Source organism: Danio rerio, chromosome 8 (genome assembly GCF_052040795.2).
Source record: "Danio rerio strain M-AB ecotype USA chromosome 8, GRCz13ab, whole genome shotgun sequence".
In the NCBI taxonomy this organism is placed as follows: Eukaryota; Metazoa; Chordata; class Actinopteri; order Cypriniformes; family Danionidae; genus Danio; species Danio rerio.
In genome coordinates this window covers 42627501-42648320 of record NC_141028.1, presented here as the reverse complement: position 1 = coordinate 42648320, position 20820 = coordinate 42627501, and the positions used below count along the sequence as shown (strand labels likewise).

At 34.1% G+C, this 20820-nt stretch overlaps 1 protein-coding gene across 9 annotated transcripts in view; it reads left to right on the top strand.

Annotated features, from left to right (window-relative positions):
* Window positions 1-20820, top strand: part of rab11fip1a (RAB11 family interacting protein 1 (class I) a) — a gene marked incomplete at its 5' end in the record, with an annotated part of 34685 nt that overhangs the window by 11994 nt on the left and 1871 nt on the right. For 2 of the 9 annotated variants that reach the window (NM_001446339.1, NM_001446342.1), the window contains 4 exon segments: window positions 2828-3246; window positions 6109-6979; window positions 15209-16840; window positions 17857-17968. In NM_001446339.1, the coding sequence (NP_001433268.1) occupies window positions 2828-3246; window positions 6109-6979; window positions 15209-16840; window positions 17857-17968 (3034 nt within the window). 9 annotated transcript variants of the gene reach the window in all.

The following is a 20820-nucleotide window of genomic DNA, read 5'->3' as shown; positions in this document are numbered from 1 at the left end:
CAAATAATAGTTTATGTTAAAATTAAAAATGACAAGCTTTGTTGAAGGCATTGGCCCCGACCTTCCCATTAATCTCGATCTCTTCTCAGATGGCATGATGAGCCAACTTTGCTCTGCAGGCTCTAATTTGGGCATCGGATGGATGGATGTAAAGTAATTTTTATTTCTATAGTGCTTAAGCAATGCAAAAAAAGGTAAGATGGCTATTGAGAGAGTTTTCAAGTGGCATTTTTTGACTATAAAATTTTACTTTGTTTTCATTTTTCATTCACTTACTTACATAATCAGAAAGCAGGGACTTGATTTTTTTTATATTCTGTTTAAACTTTACATGTTATTCTAAAAGAGAAAATGTTTCCATGAGCTTTTCATTAACATTGCATTAGCAGTCCGTTCGGAACTCTTGTGCTGTGGGGGTCTAGACTTGAATTCTTGGAATTCTACAGCAGATTCCTCCTCTGAGCGCATGCCAGGTTTAATCAGATTCATCTGTGGGAGCTGCTGTTTGGTGTTAGTATAGACTAGCAATGATTCCTCTGTTCAGGAGTCTGTTATGACAATACTGCAGGCAGATAATAGCTTGTTCATAATTATAGATACTAAACTCCAGAATTCTTGGATTTGCCTGCAGCTTAGCTGAAAACAAGCTTATAACTGAGAAGAAATGAGGGACAAGCGCAGATTAAACATGACAATTTCCATTTGTGCCATTAGACTGCCTTGTGTGACTTCGTTCATTTACAGGTACAGGGTTCAACTCTCCTACTCCTATTCATATTTGTTTGAATTTTTATTTTCATAGTCAACATGTGTTTGGCCTCTATAAATTCTAATTACTGTTAGTAAATACTTAGTAGGGACTTTTTTTTTGTGGTTACAGATATGGGATTAAGGAATACTGACTAAGGGCCTACTCACACTATGCCCGAAACTGAAAGCGATACGTGACTTTTAAGGGGTTGTTTCATATGGATTTATTAATCATTCTTACTGTTCAGTGATCGCAAACTGCCGTAGTTTATTAAAGACGAGAACTCCTCACAGCATGACAGCTGCGCGCCTTCAGCAGACCTCCTCATTCCTGCAGCACGAGAGCTTTATGAGTGTTTATGAGCACCAAAAGTGGTGGATCTGTCCAGTGAAATATCTGACTGCGTGTCACCGCATCCCTAAGGACTGTTTGGGGAAATATTTGACTGCATGTCACTGCATAACAAACGACTGAAACGATATAACAAGAGAAATGTGCTACTGGATGAGAGCGTATGGCAAGCCGTTTTAGCATTTAAACCTTGTTCTGACTATCCATAAATATATTTAGAGATATCTCTAATTATATTTTGAGTAGTCATAATTCTAATTCGACTAGTTAGATTGGAGATATCTGCAAATATATTATGACTGATTAGTCATATTCCTCCATTGACTTCCATTGAAAAATATTTGCAGATATTTCTAAATAAGTTTTGACTAGTCACAATTGTAATTAGAGATATCTCCAAATGAATTTTGACTAGTCAAAAATCCAATTCAAGATATCTACAACTATAATTCGACTATTTGTAAATTAATTAGAGATATCTTCAAATATATTTGTAAATATCTCTAAATATGACGAATTAAAGACATCTCCAAATGTATTATGACTAGTAAAAACTCCGTTAGAGATATCTCTAATTACAATTGTTACTAGTCAAAATTCATTTGGAGATATCTCTAATTACAATTGTGACTAGTCAACTCTTTTAGAGATATCTGCAAATATTTTTCAATAGAAGTCAATGGAGGAATATGACTAGTCACAATATATTTGCAGATATCTCCAATCTGATTTCGTACTAGTACAATTGTAATTGCAGATATCTCTAATTGTCATTCTGAGTAGTGGAATTATAATTATGACGCAAGCGTGCCGAGGCCCGATATGGTGTGAGCGCGGGCCGTCGGGGGAGACGGGGGAGAAAGCGTGCTTTACCCCGGTTCGAGGCAACTGTACCTAGTGTGAGTACGGCCTAAGGCATTGATATGTGCTTTTATATGTACTAATAAAATTATATTCATATTGCTACACACAGATATGCACATTTTTTTCCCCATATATCTGTATTTGTGTGCGTGGTTAGCGATATGAATATAATTTCACAAAATCACTTAAGTAATAAGTAAAATAAGTAATAAGGAAATAATTCATTGTTTTACATTGACTGGGATGATTTTGTACGAAAGTGCATCTGCATAAAAATATAGACAAAATAAAAGAAACTAATTAAAGCAGAGATGAGTAACTAAAGCTAAACAAAATTAAATAAACAGCTCTAACGGTGTTGAGGTACAGACATTAAATAATCAACTGAAAAATAACACTACATAGTCTTTATTGTAAAAATAATGCTAAAAACTTTTAATAAATAGTAAAAAAAACAAGTTTAATTGAAGTGGAAAACTTTATAATGGTTTAAATTTGTCTGAAATCTTAGTCACAGGCCTTAAAGTCATCCAAAAACATATCACACCATTAGATTAGGGTTTAACTCTGACTTCACAATTTAGGCATTCTAAACTTTGGTTACTGGTTAATTATAATCCCCTATTTGCATTGCAAATCTTGCAATGTGACTGTTGCTGGTTTGCACAATATATTTTGCGGCCCGAATTTGTCATTTAGCCAGTGGCTATAACCTAAACTATTTATAAATTTTTTGTAGAATAATTGTAGTTAACAATTCTTGTGTGTGATGATTAAAATCTTTAAACTAGCTAAAATAAATGGTCCTTCACAAGTAGTCTGCCACGCAATTTAATGAATACCATTTGTTTTTCTTTGAAGCTGGTACAAGCTGGTGGATAAGCATGGGAAGCAAGAGAAGGACCGTGGGGAAGTTATGCTGGACATTCAGTTCATGAGGAATAACATGACAGCCAGCATGTTTGACCTCTCCATGACAGAGAAGCCTCGCTCTGGAATCGCTAAGCTCAAGGATAAAATTCGTGGAAAGAAGAAAGACGGCCTGTCAGATTCTGCTTCTGCGATTGTGCCCTCATCAATGGAAACAGACAGCGAAGGAGAAGGAGAGGGCAGTTCAGACTCTCCAAAGAAGAAATCAAAGCTGAAATCCCTGTTTGGGCCAAAAACTAACCTCCAAAGGAATGTGTCTCAGTCAATGTCAACCCTCGGCACCCTACCTGAGAAGAACAGTTCACTTAGCAGCAGCAGATCATCAGGCCTTAATGTGGATTCTCCTGATGGTAAGATAAATGATTATGCATCTTGTTAAGAATACTTTATTTTTATTTATTTTTATTATTATTATTCTTAGGTGAGTTTTGTTATTGTAAGCTATTGAGTACTTATTGTAAGTACAAAGTAAAAAAACATTTAGGCCATGTGTAATTTGTAAAACATTCATTCTTAAATCATTTCAAAACGTTTTAATATAGATATTAAGGAGCATGTCACACTGTAGAATAGAGTAGTGGTTCTTAACCACGTTCCTGAAGGACCACCAGCACTGCATGTTTTGGGTGTCTCTTTTGTCTGTCACACCAATTTAAGGTCTTCAGTCTCTGCTAATAAGCTGATGATCTGAATCTGGCAAGTTTGCTTAAAGGTCCATGAACCCCCCTCTCTCAGCAAGGTGTTTTCACACCTCTTACTTTTGAAAAAGTAAGGAAAGTGGGTGTGTCCAGCTTTGCATGAAAAGGGGAGTCTCATTATGTGCAGGAGTTCTCTCCACCAGATTCCCCTCAGTCACATTATCTGGTTGATGACAGTGCGATCCACTGCTTTATAATTTTTACATTTTTAACCTTTCATGGCATCGTCAATCGGCCCAACCCTACACTGCACTGATTTTTTTGTGATCTTATTTGACTCTGTTGTAATCTTAGAATGATATCTGTTGTGAAAACATTGGTCTGGCACCCCACCTCTCTTTGCACTTCGGGTTCAGAGGACGGATGTAACTGTTGTACAACCGTTTAAAAAGAAACAGAACAAAGCATTTTCAGTCTTTAATATTGTAGTAATATTACCTGGAAAAAACTGGAATAAAGCATTTAACAGATTGTTTTAATGCACTCTTTTTTTGATTAAACTTAACCACTAACATGTCAAAAACTTAAATGTTAAACATTAGCATACAAAAACAATACTATCAGTGCTTATTACAGGATTGAAATATACTTGTGGTGGTACCTGGATTAAAACACACCATTTACCCACAAGAATAGTTACCTATATGTGGCAAACAAAACATTACATTTTTTACAATACTTTAATTCATTATGACAATGTTATACACTGTTTACTTTCAATGGGTTAAGTAAAAAAAAAAATAATAATAATTATTGTTATTTCTATGTTATAATTTGTTTAATAATGTTTATAACATTTAGAATAACATTTTTTCTGCTTTATGTTTTTATTCTTAACTTATGTGTGCTTGAATAATAATAAAGTATTTATAATTTATGTATTATTTTATGTATTTATTATTGTATCTGTTGATAAAGACTGATGGGATCAATACTAAGTAATGGCTGCAGACAACTGAAAATTGAGTAGTATTATATATTATGGTTAGTAAACCCTGTATAATATTGTAATAGATAAATGACAAATTCATAATATAAATTAAATCCCCAAAATGTGCTGTTAGGTAAGAATCCTTGTAAGATATCACTATAAAAGCTATAATTGTGAGATAGCATTTTACTAGCATTTTAGTCAGTTGTATTGGATAAAAAGCCATCATTTTAACATTCATATAACATTTCACTATTAAAGGAATAATATTACTATTAAAGCATGTGTATTATTATTTTTATTAATATAGCCAGGGATTCTCCGATCGATCTGCCGGAGATCGGTATCAGCTGATAATCACATTTTATGACTTGATCTGTACTCTCTTATCTGGCCAATCACATGAACCGATTGCAAGTGTTAGTTTGCTAGGGCATCCGCAAGGTCTTAAAGTCTTAAAATGTCTTCAATTTCAAAAACTAAATTTTAGGCCTTAAAATATTCAGATTCACAGACATATTGTGTTGTATGTCTTAAATAATTTTAAAACAGGTCTTAATTTTTCTCTGTTCAAGTACATCTTAATAAAATAAGGTAAATAAAACAAAAAAAAATCACACAATTCCTAATTATAATAACAGAGCAATATATCACTTTACATCATCTTCCATTCACACAAAAAATATTTACAGAAGTAAGGCGGAGTAGCCATAATATTTTTAAATCGGCATGGATCGGAAAGGTTTCATAACAGAAATTCATTAGGTTGAATAGAAGTTATCTCAATCAATTTGGACCAAAAGCCAACAAATATATTTTGCTTAGTTATGTAATTGCCTCCACAATAAATATTATTTTAACAATGTTAAACTCGTCATAAAAAAAGAGAAAATAATATGTTGAAAATAGTGTATACTGCTAGTTTTTTTTTTTTTTTGATAACATTAAAGTATGTAGCTAAGAAATATTTTTTTTTTTTTTTTTTTTGTGGCAAGCTAAAGAAATCCATTGGCCCAACGGGGCCATTAGAAATAATCATTAGTGTTTAGCCCTGTATAAGCCTAAAATTTCATTCACAATGGTCTTTTAGGAAGGTTCCTAAAAAGTCTTACATTTGACTTGAAACCTGCAGAAACCCTGTTTATGGCTTTACAAGCAGAGGAATATGCATTTTAACTTCTTATGCATCAAAAATGCGCTCCAAACTTTTTCTTCATTGAGGCATGTTGAATTATTCATCCATCATTTGGCCATGTTTACAAATTGCATTGTTTCCGAATAAAAAAAAAAAATTGTTTATTATTTTCTGCAAAGCTGCTTCTGATCATGATGTGTCCACACTAAATGGTTATAAGGGACGTGTTAAAGGGATTTTATGCAACATCTTTCATTTATTCTTTTAGGAAAGGAGAAAGCTCTACTTAACGTACTTGGAGGGAAAATGTGCTTTATGCAGTGTTAAAGTTATATAAAGCTTGAAGCAGTGGCCGATAAGCATGAAATTTCTGATCAGAGAATCCCTATTTATAGCTTTGTTGAGTAAAATATACTAAAACTTTTCCCTTATCTTTTTCCTCCTACAGTGAAAAAGAAGTTTAAAATTCTGGGACACAAGCGCACTGACAGCTCGGATAGCAAAGTGTCACTTGGCCCTTTTTCTCTTCTGAGTCGCTCTAAACAGAACATCCAGGAGCAGAATAACCTCTGTATCAACGGCAGCCATGTTTATGCAGAGGATCAAGAACCCAAAGCCAGCTTTGGCTCCACGCTCAGCCTGAACAGCTCCGGAAAGGGTTCGGCAGAGGATGTTCGTAAATTCCATCAACGGAATATTTCTGACGTCTCCATCGACTCATTTAAAGGCCTAAGTATTCCCTCGTACAAGCCTGAAGTGCAAGACAAAACTGTCCCACAGCGCCCTCTGGAGGACAAAAACTCGCAACCTGTGAAGGTGCTGGAGGAGGAGAAGGAAAAGAAACCCGAAGGAAGAAGCCTTCAAGAGATGCTGGACCGGCAGGAGGAGCAAGAGCAATGGAGGCAGCAGGAAAGAGAGAGGAAGCAGGAGGAAGAGAGGAAAGAACAAGAGAGGAAGCGCAGAGAAGAAGAAGAGCTGCAGAGGAAGAGACGTGAAGAGGAGACTCAGCATGCCGAGGAGCAGCGGAACCAGGAGGAGAGCAGAGTAACTGAGCGGCTCTCCTCGCTCTTTGGCATTGGAAAGAAAAAGGAAGAGAAGAAAGAGGGATCTGGTTCTCCAGCTATGAATGAACCCAAACATCTGAATGTGTCCTCCTCCACAAACCCCTTTGAAGACATTCCCCTCACCCCAGATACTTCAGCTTCTTTGCCAGAAGAGAGATCCACAGACCCCCGGAGAGGCATCAGGGGAATTGCCCCAACACCACCCGCTAGTGCTTTCCCTAGCCGAACAGCAAAAGTGTCCGCTGTCAAGCCAAGGTGAGTGCACCTTCTAATGTTTTTTCTATTACTGTGTAATTTCTCACAATTTTTCTTATGTTATTATGTGCAAATTTGTTACTTTGATTCAATTGCTAATTTGTATGAATTTGTGCAATCTCATTTGCACAATTTGCTTATGCCCTAATGACAGTTGGGTTTAGGAGTGGAGTTTGGTGCCATGCATTCCTACTTGTAAATGATCTTGTAGGAATTCGTATAAATTTGCATAAACTGACAAAATGTAAAATATTTATGTTTCCTCATGAGATTGTGCTGAGCATTCTGCATATTGTGGAGATATTAATACAAATTTATTTGACCAATAAGTAACATTTTTAGATTGTGCTTGACCAGAACCGGACATGTGTTTTTGTTTTGAAAATTAGGGCTGGGTGATGCAGGGAAAAAAAAAAACACATGATAACGTTTAATCATTTGGTATCAATAATTATTAAATATATTTTTTATAATAATATTAGGATTTTTTAGGATTAGGATATTAGGAGTATTAGGATTTTTTATTTAACAAATTTATTTTAATTTTAATTTACCAACATTACAAAGGCAAATAGTTTTAATTGTCAAAAACCAAAAAAATTAAAATAAACAAAAAGAGACCTGGTGTCCTGCTGAGTTTAGCTCCAACATCTAGTGATCTTAAAGACTCTGATTAGCATGTTTCGGTGTGTTTGATTTGTGTTGGAGCTAAACTATGCAGGACACCAGCCCTCCAGGACCGAGTTTGCCCACCCCTGCTTTAGATAGCAGGGTCCCCGCGGGTCCTTAAAAAGTCTTGAAATGTCTTAAATAAAATTTTTGATTTTTAAGGTCTGAAAATGCCTTAAATTCTGTAATTTTCCATAAGGAGGTCTTAAATTTCATGTGGGATCTTAAATTTCATGTCCGACTCGTCTTATGGAGGCAAATCAATGCCAATATAAATCTAGGCGCAGCGGTGATGTTTGCCCGCGAGGAGAAGTGAACCGTGAGCAGATTACAGGTCTACTCGCGAGAAAACTACAGCTCGCGAGCCCACAGGGGATCTTCACGCACATCATCATCTGTGCGCACGATGGACGCTCTCGCGAGCGAGGTCATGCCTACAGCGCGCGCGCAATCAGTTCTCTCTGCTCGCTCGCTGGTTCTTCTCTCTGCTCGCGCGAAACATTTTGAATTTTTGTCAGCCCTAGGGCGGGACTTGGCTTACTTGTTATCTCTAATGCTTTATCTACTTGTTAACTCTACCTTTCCGGAAGATTGCCGGGATTGGACGCAGATAAGCTAGTTTCCCCGTTAAATAAAAATATATACGATATCTTATCATAATGTCACAGTGTGAAACTAATAGACTTACTTTCTCAGTAATAATAGGTGACGACTTACTTTCAATAATGAGATATTTCTTGTAATAATTAATCTCATAATAATGCCTATTCTTACCATCATGACCAAGTCAGGTTATATATAATGACATATCAAAATAATGAGATATATTCTTGTAACAAACTTTATTACTTGGGAGAGAAAGAGAGAGTTATACCATGTGGCAAAAGATCTCTACATTAAACAGAAATTGGGGAAAATATACATGGGCTAATAATTCAGGACGAATAATTTAGACTTTAAATGTGTGTTTTGAACCATTTGATGAAGTTTAGCACCTACATTTAAACTGAACTCAAACCAAACGTGTTCAAATTTATAAAATTCTTTTTTTTTTTAAGACTCATTGTCCTTGACTCATTTTCTATGAAGAACAAGTCAGAATAAATTAGATGGACAATATTATACAAAATAGGCTATACATGCATGAAGTGCATAAAGTACAAAGGTTTATAGTAAATATATTGCCATTAGTCTGTTATTCCACTTTACAGTTAAAGTCAGAATTATTAGCCCGCCTGAATTAATAGCCCCCTGTTTATTTTTATCCTAATTTTTATTTAACGGAGAGAAGATTTTTTTTCAACACATTTCTAAACATTATAGTTTTAATAACTCATTTCTAATAACTGATTTATTTTATCTTTGCCATGGTGACAGTAAATAATATTTGACTAGATATTCTTCAAGACACTTCTATACAGCTTAAAGTGACATTTAAAGGCTTCACTTGGTTAACTAGGCAGGTCAGGGTAATTGGGCAAGTTATTGTATAACGATGGTTTGTTCTGTAGACTTTCGAAAAAATAAATAGCTTAAAGAGGGTAATAATATGGACCTTAAAATGGGTTTTAAAAAATTAAAAACTGCTTTTATTCTTGCCGAAATAAAACAAGAAAAAAGTGGGCTACTAATTCTGACTTCAACTGCATATGTGACCTTTAAGATGTGGGCATGTTGTATAGAAAGTGGAATTTGTATGCCTCTTAAGTGGAATGTTGTAATGGATAGTGTGTAAAGCCAAACGAAGAGTGTAGAAATTAAATTGTTGCTCAATAGGTGGCGATAAACACCCATCTGAATGTCTGTCACTGTATTTTTTATGTTTGATTGGGATAATCATTTTTGATTGAAGTCTTTATATGCAGGTTATTCAATCATTAACTAAAAATGAGATTGAAAATATATATATAATATATAGATATATATTTTACACTGATCTATATTACAAACAATGTTAACAATTATAATAATATACAAAGCTGCAATGCACATATAGTATGCATTGTATGGAAAGATCTAAAAAGCAAATAAACTCTTCTGAAGACAATATTTCCTAGAAAGATCATCCCCAAGTGTAATAATGAGCTCTGCTGTTGTGATTAATAATGAAGTAAAATACAACAAACCAGACAAGTGCTGCACGGACAAATCAAATGGGTTTAGAAAGTCATGTTACAAGAATGCAAGTCATTATTTTAGAAGATTAATTTTTATTATTTGACTCTTTCTCGAGATTGAATCCTCATAAAGTTCTCAAAGTTTCTTATAATTATGACTTGCAAATTGTATATATATTTAACGTTGTGATCTTTTAACCTGCGTCCAATCCCGACTAACTTCTGGAAAGGCAGAGTAGCCAATAGCGTTAGAGATAACAAGTAAACCAAGTCAACCAAGTAATCTGCTCACGGTTCTTCTCCTCGCGCGCAAACATCACCGCTGCGCTCGGTTTATATTGGCATTGATTTGCCGCCATAGATTTGTGGCCATACTTCACCACATCATTCTGTGTTGACACACTGAACATTTTCCTGTTTTGTTTTTGTTTGTTTTTTGTCTAGTTAAAGTCTTAAATTTTCATTTTAGAGGACTTAAAAAGGTCTTAAAAGGTCTTAAATTTCCTGTTAAAAATGTGCAGATACCCTGGATAGTCTCTTATGTCTTATAATAAAATAAAGAAAAGTGCTATAGTAACTCAAAATTAATAAATAAAATGTTTCAAAGTGTGTGGAATGATAAAGTGTAAACGCTAAAGAATCAAAGCAAACTTTAAGGTTGATCAATATCTGTAAGTTGTTTATAATAATCACACAGTAAACCTCAAAACTAATTATGATAATCAAATCTAAAGGAACAGGCCATCATTATTCAAAAACATATCGCAACATTACAAATTGTGATGTTGAATAACTATATTACCCTCTATGCTAAAAAACTTTCAGATAGGGTGCTAGTGGCTGGGATGCACAAGAAAAGAAACCAAAAAGCCACTCTGGTGACATCCTTTCTTCATTTCCAATCTTTTAGCTGCTGCTTGTCATGGCATTCATTTTCGTTATTTAGACCTGAGGTGGCAAAACCCAACCAGAGTCTGTTCACATGTTGCGTCTAAAAGCATGTGAAAAGCGTGAGCGCATGGGTTCGGTTTTCTTCACCATTTTCAATGTGCTTTAAGCTCGAGCTCCTCTGTCGTCTCTCATAACTGGGCAACCATTAACTATTTTTTTTTTCGTTACTAGTTTGTATTTATGAAGAGAATGAAAAAAGCACAGCAGTGTTTGTCTGAGTCTGCCATTATTACTGAAATGTGTATAAAGCATACAAAGTGTGAAGCAGATTAAGTTAGTTCTACTTGCATGAATCCCAGTGTGCACACAACCTTCTGAAAAGTTTTTAACAAGGTGCGCCTGGAAAATTGCATTACGCCAAGCCGTGTGCCTTATTGGGAAATAACCCTAAGCTTATTGGCATTCCTTCCAAGGCACGCGCTCAGCAGCCACATTTTTATAAAACTAAAGTGCTTCATACCGAAACTTCATACCAAAGTTTTTTTTCATTCGTTAATGGTTTTTGGTTAATAAATGTCTTTTCCGTTTTATCAGCACCGCCCTATTGAAAACATGCTGTTTTAAAATCTACCAGAAAGCCTGATGATCATTCCCTGATCCCTTCGATTGGAAAAATAAATAAATAAAATGAATAAATAAATAAAGCTTATCCACATTAAATAAATGTTCCTAGCATACATTCTTACAACATTTTAGAAGGAAAAATTCATCAAATCATTTTTTTAAAGCAAATTGCAATGAAAATGCAGTACTCTGCTTTGTTTTATCGGTGCATAAAATGTTAATTATTTAATGAAAACTGATACAGTTCACCCAACAACATCAGCCACTCTGTAGCCCTAGTAATAATATTAAAGTGGTTTAAGTAGATTAAAAGTCCATCATTTTGTTGGAAGTGCAATGGCTAATATTTAAATGTTTCTGTCATCTATATAAACATCTATATATTAATTTATTACCAATTTTATTTTTAGAGCATGCTTAAAAACAACACAATTTGACCAAAGTGCTTCATAATTTCATACTGTTTCATACACACACACTTAAAACACATGCAGTGCAAAACACAGACCAACACACTACAGTATTACGCCCGCTAAGGGCAGTTATAAACATCTAAAAAGTTAGTTAACGTTATTTAAGCTGTTCATTAATAGTTCATGTTGACTTGCAGAACTTAATAATGTGAAGAATAATGTGTACCAAGAATAATGAATCCTATACAAATCCTGTTCATACTTGCAGTATTCATGTTAATTAATACATTAATTAACATTAACTAATGGGCCGTTATTTTAAAGTGTTACCTACTACATCATTGATGGTTTTAGGTTTTCAGTTCTTACATAATACACCTACAGTATCTATTCAAAAGTTTTGGTCAGTGATGTTTGGTGGTTCTGATAAATTAGTAGGTTTATAGTAGAAACGTAATTCATTTGAAAAGATGTGCCTTTCCTTTAGTGCAAGTATGAAGGACACATGAGAATATATAATAAGTAATTAAAGTTTGAACAATTTATTAGTTGTATTTCCTTTATCCTTTGTCATTCTGAGGCTGCATGCTGAATGGTAAGTCATGCTGTCCTGTAATACGGTTAGCATCTCGCCATCTGAGAGCTCAGGAAAACCTAGGCTGAAATTTGACTCCTCATCTCTCTTTGCTGCACTGCTCTTAAAGGAAAAATTCCCCCTTTCTTTTTCTATTCTTTTTTTTTTTTCAGTCAAAGCACCCTTGTTAAAATTGCATAAATTGGTCAATAACAGATGATCTGAAATAAATTGCACTTAAGTAGCTTCAGTGAAACAGCCCAAAATTGCTGCGTTTTCTAAACTAAGGTCTTCCATTAGCTTTCTTGCCTCTCGGCAGAACGGTCCCCCCCTTGTGATAGTGTGGGGGGTTTTCTGTAAAGAGATAAGATCATGGTTTCTCTACTAGATGTAGGGGTTTGGCTATCACAGAGTTTCATCCCCTTGGGTAAAAGTAGAACACATGGAATCACAATAGTAGTTTCAGTGTTTTTAAAAAGGCTTTAACTTTCTATTTTTTAATCTTAATTAAAGGGTGTCTGTTGTAAGGCTGCACGATATTGAAAATATTTCGCGATATTTTTTTTCTTTGCCATTAAACATTGCGATATCAATATAATTTCACCAGATGACATAAATAGCTCTATGTGCATACTAATTACTCTAGATTAGAATGATTCTGTGGGGGAGTGAAATATAAATATATTTTTTATTAAATTTATTTAAAGTGAAATAAGTTGTGCTTTCTGGATAGAGTAACAGTATTCAGGTACAGAAATTGAATGTAAAATAACACTGCATAGTCTTAATCATATGAATAATTCAATGAAATCAATCTTTTTTTAAAAATTTGATGCACTACTAAACTCTCTTAAAATGCTTACAGTCACAGGCATTAAAACACATGCAGACAATAAAATTTAACACTATTATGGTTCAGTTTTGCAGTGTCTCCACAAATCTCATGTGTTTTGGTTTCTAGACATCTGTAATCCTAACTCGCTTTGGATATCTTGCGATATGAATATTGTGATTGCACACGTGCGATATTAATGCTTAACCTATTAAGGCCCAAGCACTTTTTTACATGAATTTTTTAGTTATCTTTTCTATTTTGGCTTATTGAAACGTAATTAGAATAAAACCTAAGTATCAACTTTTGATATGATGTACTTTTAGAGAAAAATGATGTCCATATATGTGGACTCGAGGTTGAATTTCCATAAAACAGAATAAAGTCACCTTTGTGTAATAGAATGAAAAACTTTATTTCTGCCTTGAACCCAGCAGTTTTTTCCTGACTGTTTTTAATGCATTAATAACACATACACACACACATTTTTTTCAACATGTTTTGACTATCAGTAACATTTTTTTGCCCATTGTGGACAGTTAAAATAGTGTTTGGGACATTTCATATGCTGCAAAACAGTTGCAATATGACACTTTATGTCTGTAACAAAATATAAAACATAGGACACAAGAGCTAAAATGTGCTGTCTACGTATGTGACCTCTAAGCCCAAGGAGGTTATGTGATATATTCAGGGTTAATACGGTCATGAAAAACCTGGAAAAGTCATGGATTTTTGACATGGCATTTACGTGGCCTGAAAAGGCTTTGGAAAACAGAAAAACCCACAGTTTTGGAAAAGTCAAAGAAAACAAATATCTGTATTCTTAAATATAAGTTACAGTGTTTCCTCTAGGATTTTTTTCCAGCTGTGGAGGCAGGCCTTTTTCACAGATCTACCAACTACCTATGGCGTTATTTCGTTAATTATTACAAATGTCGTGAGCGTAGTATTAAAAGTCGAGATCGCATTCATGTAATACGACCATTCAAATGTCTTGCTTGCATGCCGATTTCCTTTGTTCTTCCACAAAACTTCTTGCACACCCTCAATTATGCACTACTCAAGTGCAGATTTTTTTGTTATTTTCGATTAGAATATATTTTTTTGTTATTTTCGATTAGAATTTATTTATTTTTATTTAGTTATATCCTAATGTAAAACTTCAGTGTTGTTACTGTGTAATTGTTTATAAATTGTGCAAAAAATTGCCTGATTAATCTACACTAAACAAATTATTTTTAGATAGAAAATCTATAGATATATAATTTATAAGTGCATTGTTTTTGTGTGTGTGTGAATAGAACAGATTTAATTTGGACTCTATTTGACTTGCTTAACCTGTTAAGCAGAAAGCATCTGATTGGTTAGTAGAGGAAGGAATGTAGTCTGGATTGTCAAATGCAGATTTTCTGGTATGGACTGAAAAGAGTTGCGTTTGAGCTTGTACATTTACAGTCAGTGACAGTGAGACATATAGTCTTAAGGAAAGAGTCAAGCTTTACTTTTTTATACTGGAAGTTTTAATGATTCTACAGAAGGAACGTCTGTTTTGTGGTGATTAATTCTGTTGAAATGGTGAGTAAATAATTGTTTTTAGAATAGAAAGATTCAGGAATGTGGTTTGTTTGTTTTTGACCTTTTCGATTTGAATATGCAGACTGAATTTCCTCCCTTCTGTCTAGGGTTTGTGTTAAACAATTTTTAATTGAATTTACAATAATAACAGTAAACATGTTTAAAGTTAATGTAAATAAATAATGTAAAAAAAAGTATCCTTAGAAATAATATAATATTAATTATGGGAATTGTTAATGGGTACATTTATTTAAAAGTTTATTGGTAATCAACTTAAAGTAACAATATTTGGTACCATTTAATAATGAGAAGGACACAATTTCTGTTTTTTATCTTTCTTTGTTATTGAAGTGTCTATGTGGTTGTTTCATGAGAATATAATTTAGAAATTCTCTGCAATTTTTTTATTGGGTTGAACTTCTATATTGGGGTGTTTTCTATTTCAGTAGTGATGCCCAGCTAAAACATATTTGACCATAAAGTGCTGCTGAAGCCATAAGTTGACCATTTTATGCTTTTACTCTTTGGCAGATTGGCTCTGAATGTACTGCCTGAAACGCATAATAGCCTGTCCCAATCCCCCTCAAACTTTGTAAACAAGCAGAGCACTATCCACGCTTCTCCAGTTTCCTCATCCCTTTCTACTGATCCATTTGAGTCTCTTGGTATGTTTTCTGATCTTCATTCTTCTCTGGCACCCCCTAAACCTCCGAGAAGTTTCAGCGAGTCAATTGAATCCAATATGGAAAACCTCTCCGCTCCCAAAACTGAGAAGCGACAGGCTCCTCTTCCCCCAGGTTATATTGGGGGCTCATCCAGTGCTAGAAATGGGAGACAGGACTCTAAAAATACTCAAAGGCCTCCTCTTCCTCTTCCTGACTATGAAACACTTTTTCCCAAGAAGAGGCATGGGGTGATGAGTCAAACACGTTGGGACCATATTATCGCAGAGGTAAACCAGAGAAACTGGGATTTCTCGGAAGAGATGAACGTAGATGGACCAAACAAATCATTGTCAAATTCATCTGCAGTTTTGAAGGACAGAACCTCAGCCAACCTTAACCAGCTTCAAAGAAATCATGAGCCTCTTCCACCTGTCCTTACAAGGCCCAAAGAAGCCCTCAAGCCACCAAAGGTTCATGAAACATCAGAACTAACGCTTAAGACCACTGTCCAACATGACAATTTCAATGAGTCTGTATATGCTACTGTTAATAAACCTGGAAAATCAAAGAACTTTGAAAACAACCCACATCCAGCTGTCCAACATTTACCTCAGGATATGGAAAGGAAGACTCCTGATGGCATTACCTATCAACCCTCCCATTCAATAGATAAGCCTACACCAGCCTCCAGGGCCAAACAAAATATAAATCCAAAGACTGAAGATGTGGCTAAACAGATGCCTTCAGCCAAACCCCGACAACAGTCATTAGTCAAGGACCCAGTCAGACAGGTTGAACCAGACCAGCATGTGACAACTCAGACTGTGACTTCAGAAAATAACAAAGCTGAGAAATCAGAGAAGGGCCAAAAGGGAAGTGTTTTTACAAGTAAGTCCCACCTTAGAACTTCAGAAGTTCCAGAAAATTTGGGAAAACTTTCTAAGGATCCTGATGGAAGTGGAATGATCAACACATTCCCAAGTGATAATGTAGGTACTGAAGATCCTTGGGCTTTTATACCACAGCAAACCACAGATGAGGAGGAAGTGCTCTTCACTAAAGGCCCAACGCAATTGAAAAGTATTGAAGATCAAGAGTTATCCTACAATAAAAACCTAGCAAAAAAAGATAACAGCATGGCACCAAAATCGGAGTCTGAAAAACAAGCTCCAAGCTTTACTGAACAAGCTAGAGCCACATTTCAAAGAAATTTTTCCCTAAGAAAGAAAAATCCATCTCATCTTTACACAACCCCTGGGAAAGCTGGTACTGAGAGTAGTAGTTTGGATAGATCAATTTCTCAATCTTCGCAAGATGCTGAAGATGTTGAGATGACAGTAACTAGTATTGCTTCATTAAGCAGAACTGAGTCCACGCCAGAAACATCTCAAACTCCAACTGGCGGCAAGACTGCACTCCGTGCTTGGGTCTCACCTTCAGAATCTCAGACATATACTTTGCAGAGTGGTAGTGGAAATGCAGTTTCTAGTTCAAAAAGGTGAGAAAAGTTCTGCCAACCCCCTACTAACAACTCCTTGAACTTCTCTAACAGTCTGTCATCACTGTTGTGTCTATACCCATTAGCTTTCAAATCAATAGTTGTTAATTACCCTGAAACCACCTCAATCAATCTCCGGCTTTACTTGATTAAATGGATTGTTTCCTCAGCATTTGTTCAATTGGTTGCTAAGTGGTTGCTTACTCCTTCCTGGGATCTTGAGGGCTGGGATTGTTGGCTTGGGTTTTACTACTGATTGCTGTCATTGATAGGTCAAGATGTCAGGGTCTTTCAATAATGTGGAAAGGAAATTGACTGGCAGTGTCTCAGATAATGCAGGGCTCTGTCCGTTCTCCATTTTCTGTCTTTGTGTTGCTTGCCATATTGGATATATTGTGTACACTTTTTGAAACTTGATGCTTGTGAGTGGCTGTCAATATGGGATTTAAATAACGTACAACTGATGCATACAAGAATATGAGGCCAAATGTTTATATACTGACAATTACGCGTGGGCTTGAGTTATTTGGACTTGTGTTTTGTGCTATCTGTTTGTTCCAAAGATTGTTTTGTGGAATAGTTCAAATATTTAAATCCTACAATCTCTGTTTGATTAATCTTTTGTTTCTGTTTGGGATTCTAAGTGTGATTGGAATGGTTTTCATAAACGCACCAAAATGTAAAGCATATTCATTAATATACACAATTGTAATTTAGCAAAATTACTTTGTTGTTATTTTACATTTGTCATGTTGTATATTTACATTAATGAGAGGAAAATATTTTAACCGATTTAACTTTTTGGTAGTCAAAAGTAAAAAGATTCCTTTCCAAACATACAAGGTCTTTTGAATCAAATAATAAAATCAAGTAGAATCATGTTCACAGGCTAAATGTTTGCAATCACACAGTTTGTTTTATCTCTAAAAGTGCAAATCCTACTTGACTAACATGTGGATTAACATTTAGGTTTTCATTATAAATAGGCTAATATGTCAATCTTTCTCCTGTCTCAGGCCACATCCAGTGAAACCTATGAGCACAACAGAGAACCAGAGTCCCAGTGTTCTTGCTGTGGGGAAAGAACCAAAGACTATCACCATCAAGGAAATGGCTGAGAAGTCAAAAGTACAGTAATTTTCATACTTATTGCATGCTTACTGTTATGAAATGTGTTATGTATTTTCTAGTTTCTATACAAAGTACTGGCTCAAACTCAATAATTAATTTAACATTTCTGTTGGTTTAATTATTTTTTTAAATTAAATATAAATATTAGGGGTGTAACGATACTCAGCTCACGATACGATGTGTATCACGATATTTGGAATAAAAATTGAAAATTAAACTGAAATGCAAATTTTACCAAGTAAACTATTTTTTATGTATTTCTTTTGTTTCAACTTGTTTAACTGAACCTTCTTTAAGAAAATAAATTAAACAGGCTTGTCTCTGGAAAATAAAACAATTTAAAAACTTCTTAAAAATATTATTGAAATGACAGAGACAAAATTAAGGAACAATTTAAGTAAAGGTGCAAAAAAAAAAAAAAAGCTTTCTATTCAATTGAATTTAACAGTGAGAGCTTAAGGCTTTGCTTGGTCACTTGCGTTTTTTGTGTTTACAAAAAAAATCCACATTTCCAGGTATTTAATTCATATTTAATTAAATTCATTTAGAGATATCTCTAATTACAATTGTGACTAGTCAAAACTCATTTAGAGATATCTGCAAATATTTTTCAATGGAAGTCAATGGAGTAATATGCCTAGTCATAATATATTTGCAGATATCTCCAATCTGATTTCGTACTAGTACAATTGTAATTGCAGATATCTCTAATTGTCATTCTGACTAGTCGAATTATAATTATGACTAGTCAAAATATAATTAGAGATATCTCTAAATATATTAATGGATAGTCAGAACAAAGGTTTAAATGCTAAAACGGCTTGCCATACGTGCGCGTCTATCAAAGTCCGCCCTCTGTAGTAACAGCTCACGGTCAGCTCACGTCATGTGTGATTTTGCGGCGGGAACATTATATGAAGACAGAATTATATTTTAGGGTGAATTGTACCTTATAAATACAGTATGTGACTCTTTCAACACCATTAGGAGGTATCCCTGTCGCTGTGCAAAGTATGTAAATCACTGTGAAGACTTTAAAACTTAGGATGTTTGATCCAGTATGCGTGTCAAAAAGCGGACGAGTCTAAAGCAATGACTGTACAACCGAAATGTTGCCAGACGTCTGATTTTGAGAGGATGGGCCATCCTCTATTTCAGCTCCACTTATCTTGGTCTGCTAACATTACTGCTGCTGCAATCTGAACTCACGTGCGACAGCAGGTGGAACGTAGCTCACGTGCAAACAGCTCAACTAATAAGAGAAAACAGACGTCGTATCGTAATGAAATCGTCATAACGCCACGATGCATATTGAGACATTTTTGCATCGCAATAAATCGTACAACGATAAATCGTTACACCCCTAATAAATATACATTTAAAACTTATTTAGATATAAATTTATATTTTAAACTAATTTATTTTTCAATGATAAACATGAAGATGAACATGGTAAAAAAAGGCTATTGAAACTGTATGTTATTGCCTTATTTAAACTGTCAGTCCAAATTTGGTTATTTGGGAATCTGGTTGAAATCCAGCCTAAATGATTGATTGTTCATAGACTCTGAAACTGATATTATCTTTGACTTCTAGTAATGAGGCTGCACTAGTGTGCATACACCAAAAAATAAAAAATAAAAAAAAAATAATAATAATAACAGTTTTTGTAAAACAGGTTATTTTGCATGGTAACAATGTGTTAACATTTTGCTGGATTACTTGATCTTTTTATGTCTGTCTTTGCCAGTCACAACATTTAAAGAGATATGTAGGCTAGCCTATATATTAGTATATTTTAATTTCACACTTAGCTTGCCAGTTAAAATGCAAACTTATTTCTGATATGATTCTTAGCATGCTTCTTAGAATGTCTGATGTGTTTATCCTGTATGCGTTGCAAAAAAAAAAAATCAATCAGACTGAAATAGATTTTGAGATATGCGATCTAATTAAAGAGATGGATAATTTAACCCATAATTAAAATTCGCTCAAGAAACTTCTTAAGTTTTAAAACCACAAAATAAAAAATAAAGGTAATATTCATTTAAATTTTCAAAGCACCTTTGAATTTAGCTTGAAACTATTTATAAAAAAATACAACAAATAAATATACAAATGAATATATACATACATACATACATACATACATACATACATACATACATACATACATACATACATACATATATATATATATATATATATATATATATATATATATATATATATATATATATATATATATATATATATATTGGATTTTAATCTGTATTTGCATATGCAACAACTTTGGAAATTGAATTTGGCCTAATTGTCTCCGCAAGGCTTATATAATGTAGTGATGCCTAGTAGCTCTTGTAGCATTTTTATATTTGTTTATTATTAGATACATTTGGTTCAGTGTGTGTGTATATTTCAGTGGCTTTTCAATCTTAACTTTTGGTGATAATCGTTAATCAGTAGTGTGATTTTATTTCAAAATTACATGAACAAAAAATGATGTAGACGATCAGAATATAACAGTGAGCATTAAAAACATAATATACATAAGAAAATTACACTAGGTTCTTAATAATAATAATAATAATAATAATAATAATAATAGTAGTTATAATTCCAACAATTTTATTAAATTTAAAAAATAAACTAAAGAAGAAATGAAAGATATACTAATACAAATAACAAATCAAAACAAATTCTACACCAAAAATGCAATAAACTATACGTGTATTGAAGTTTAACTAAGGGTAATATTGTGCGATTTTATTCATTTGGACAAACTTACAGAATTGTAACACAGGAATAAAATTATCAGTGTCCGAAAACATTTTAATAGATATTTTTCC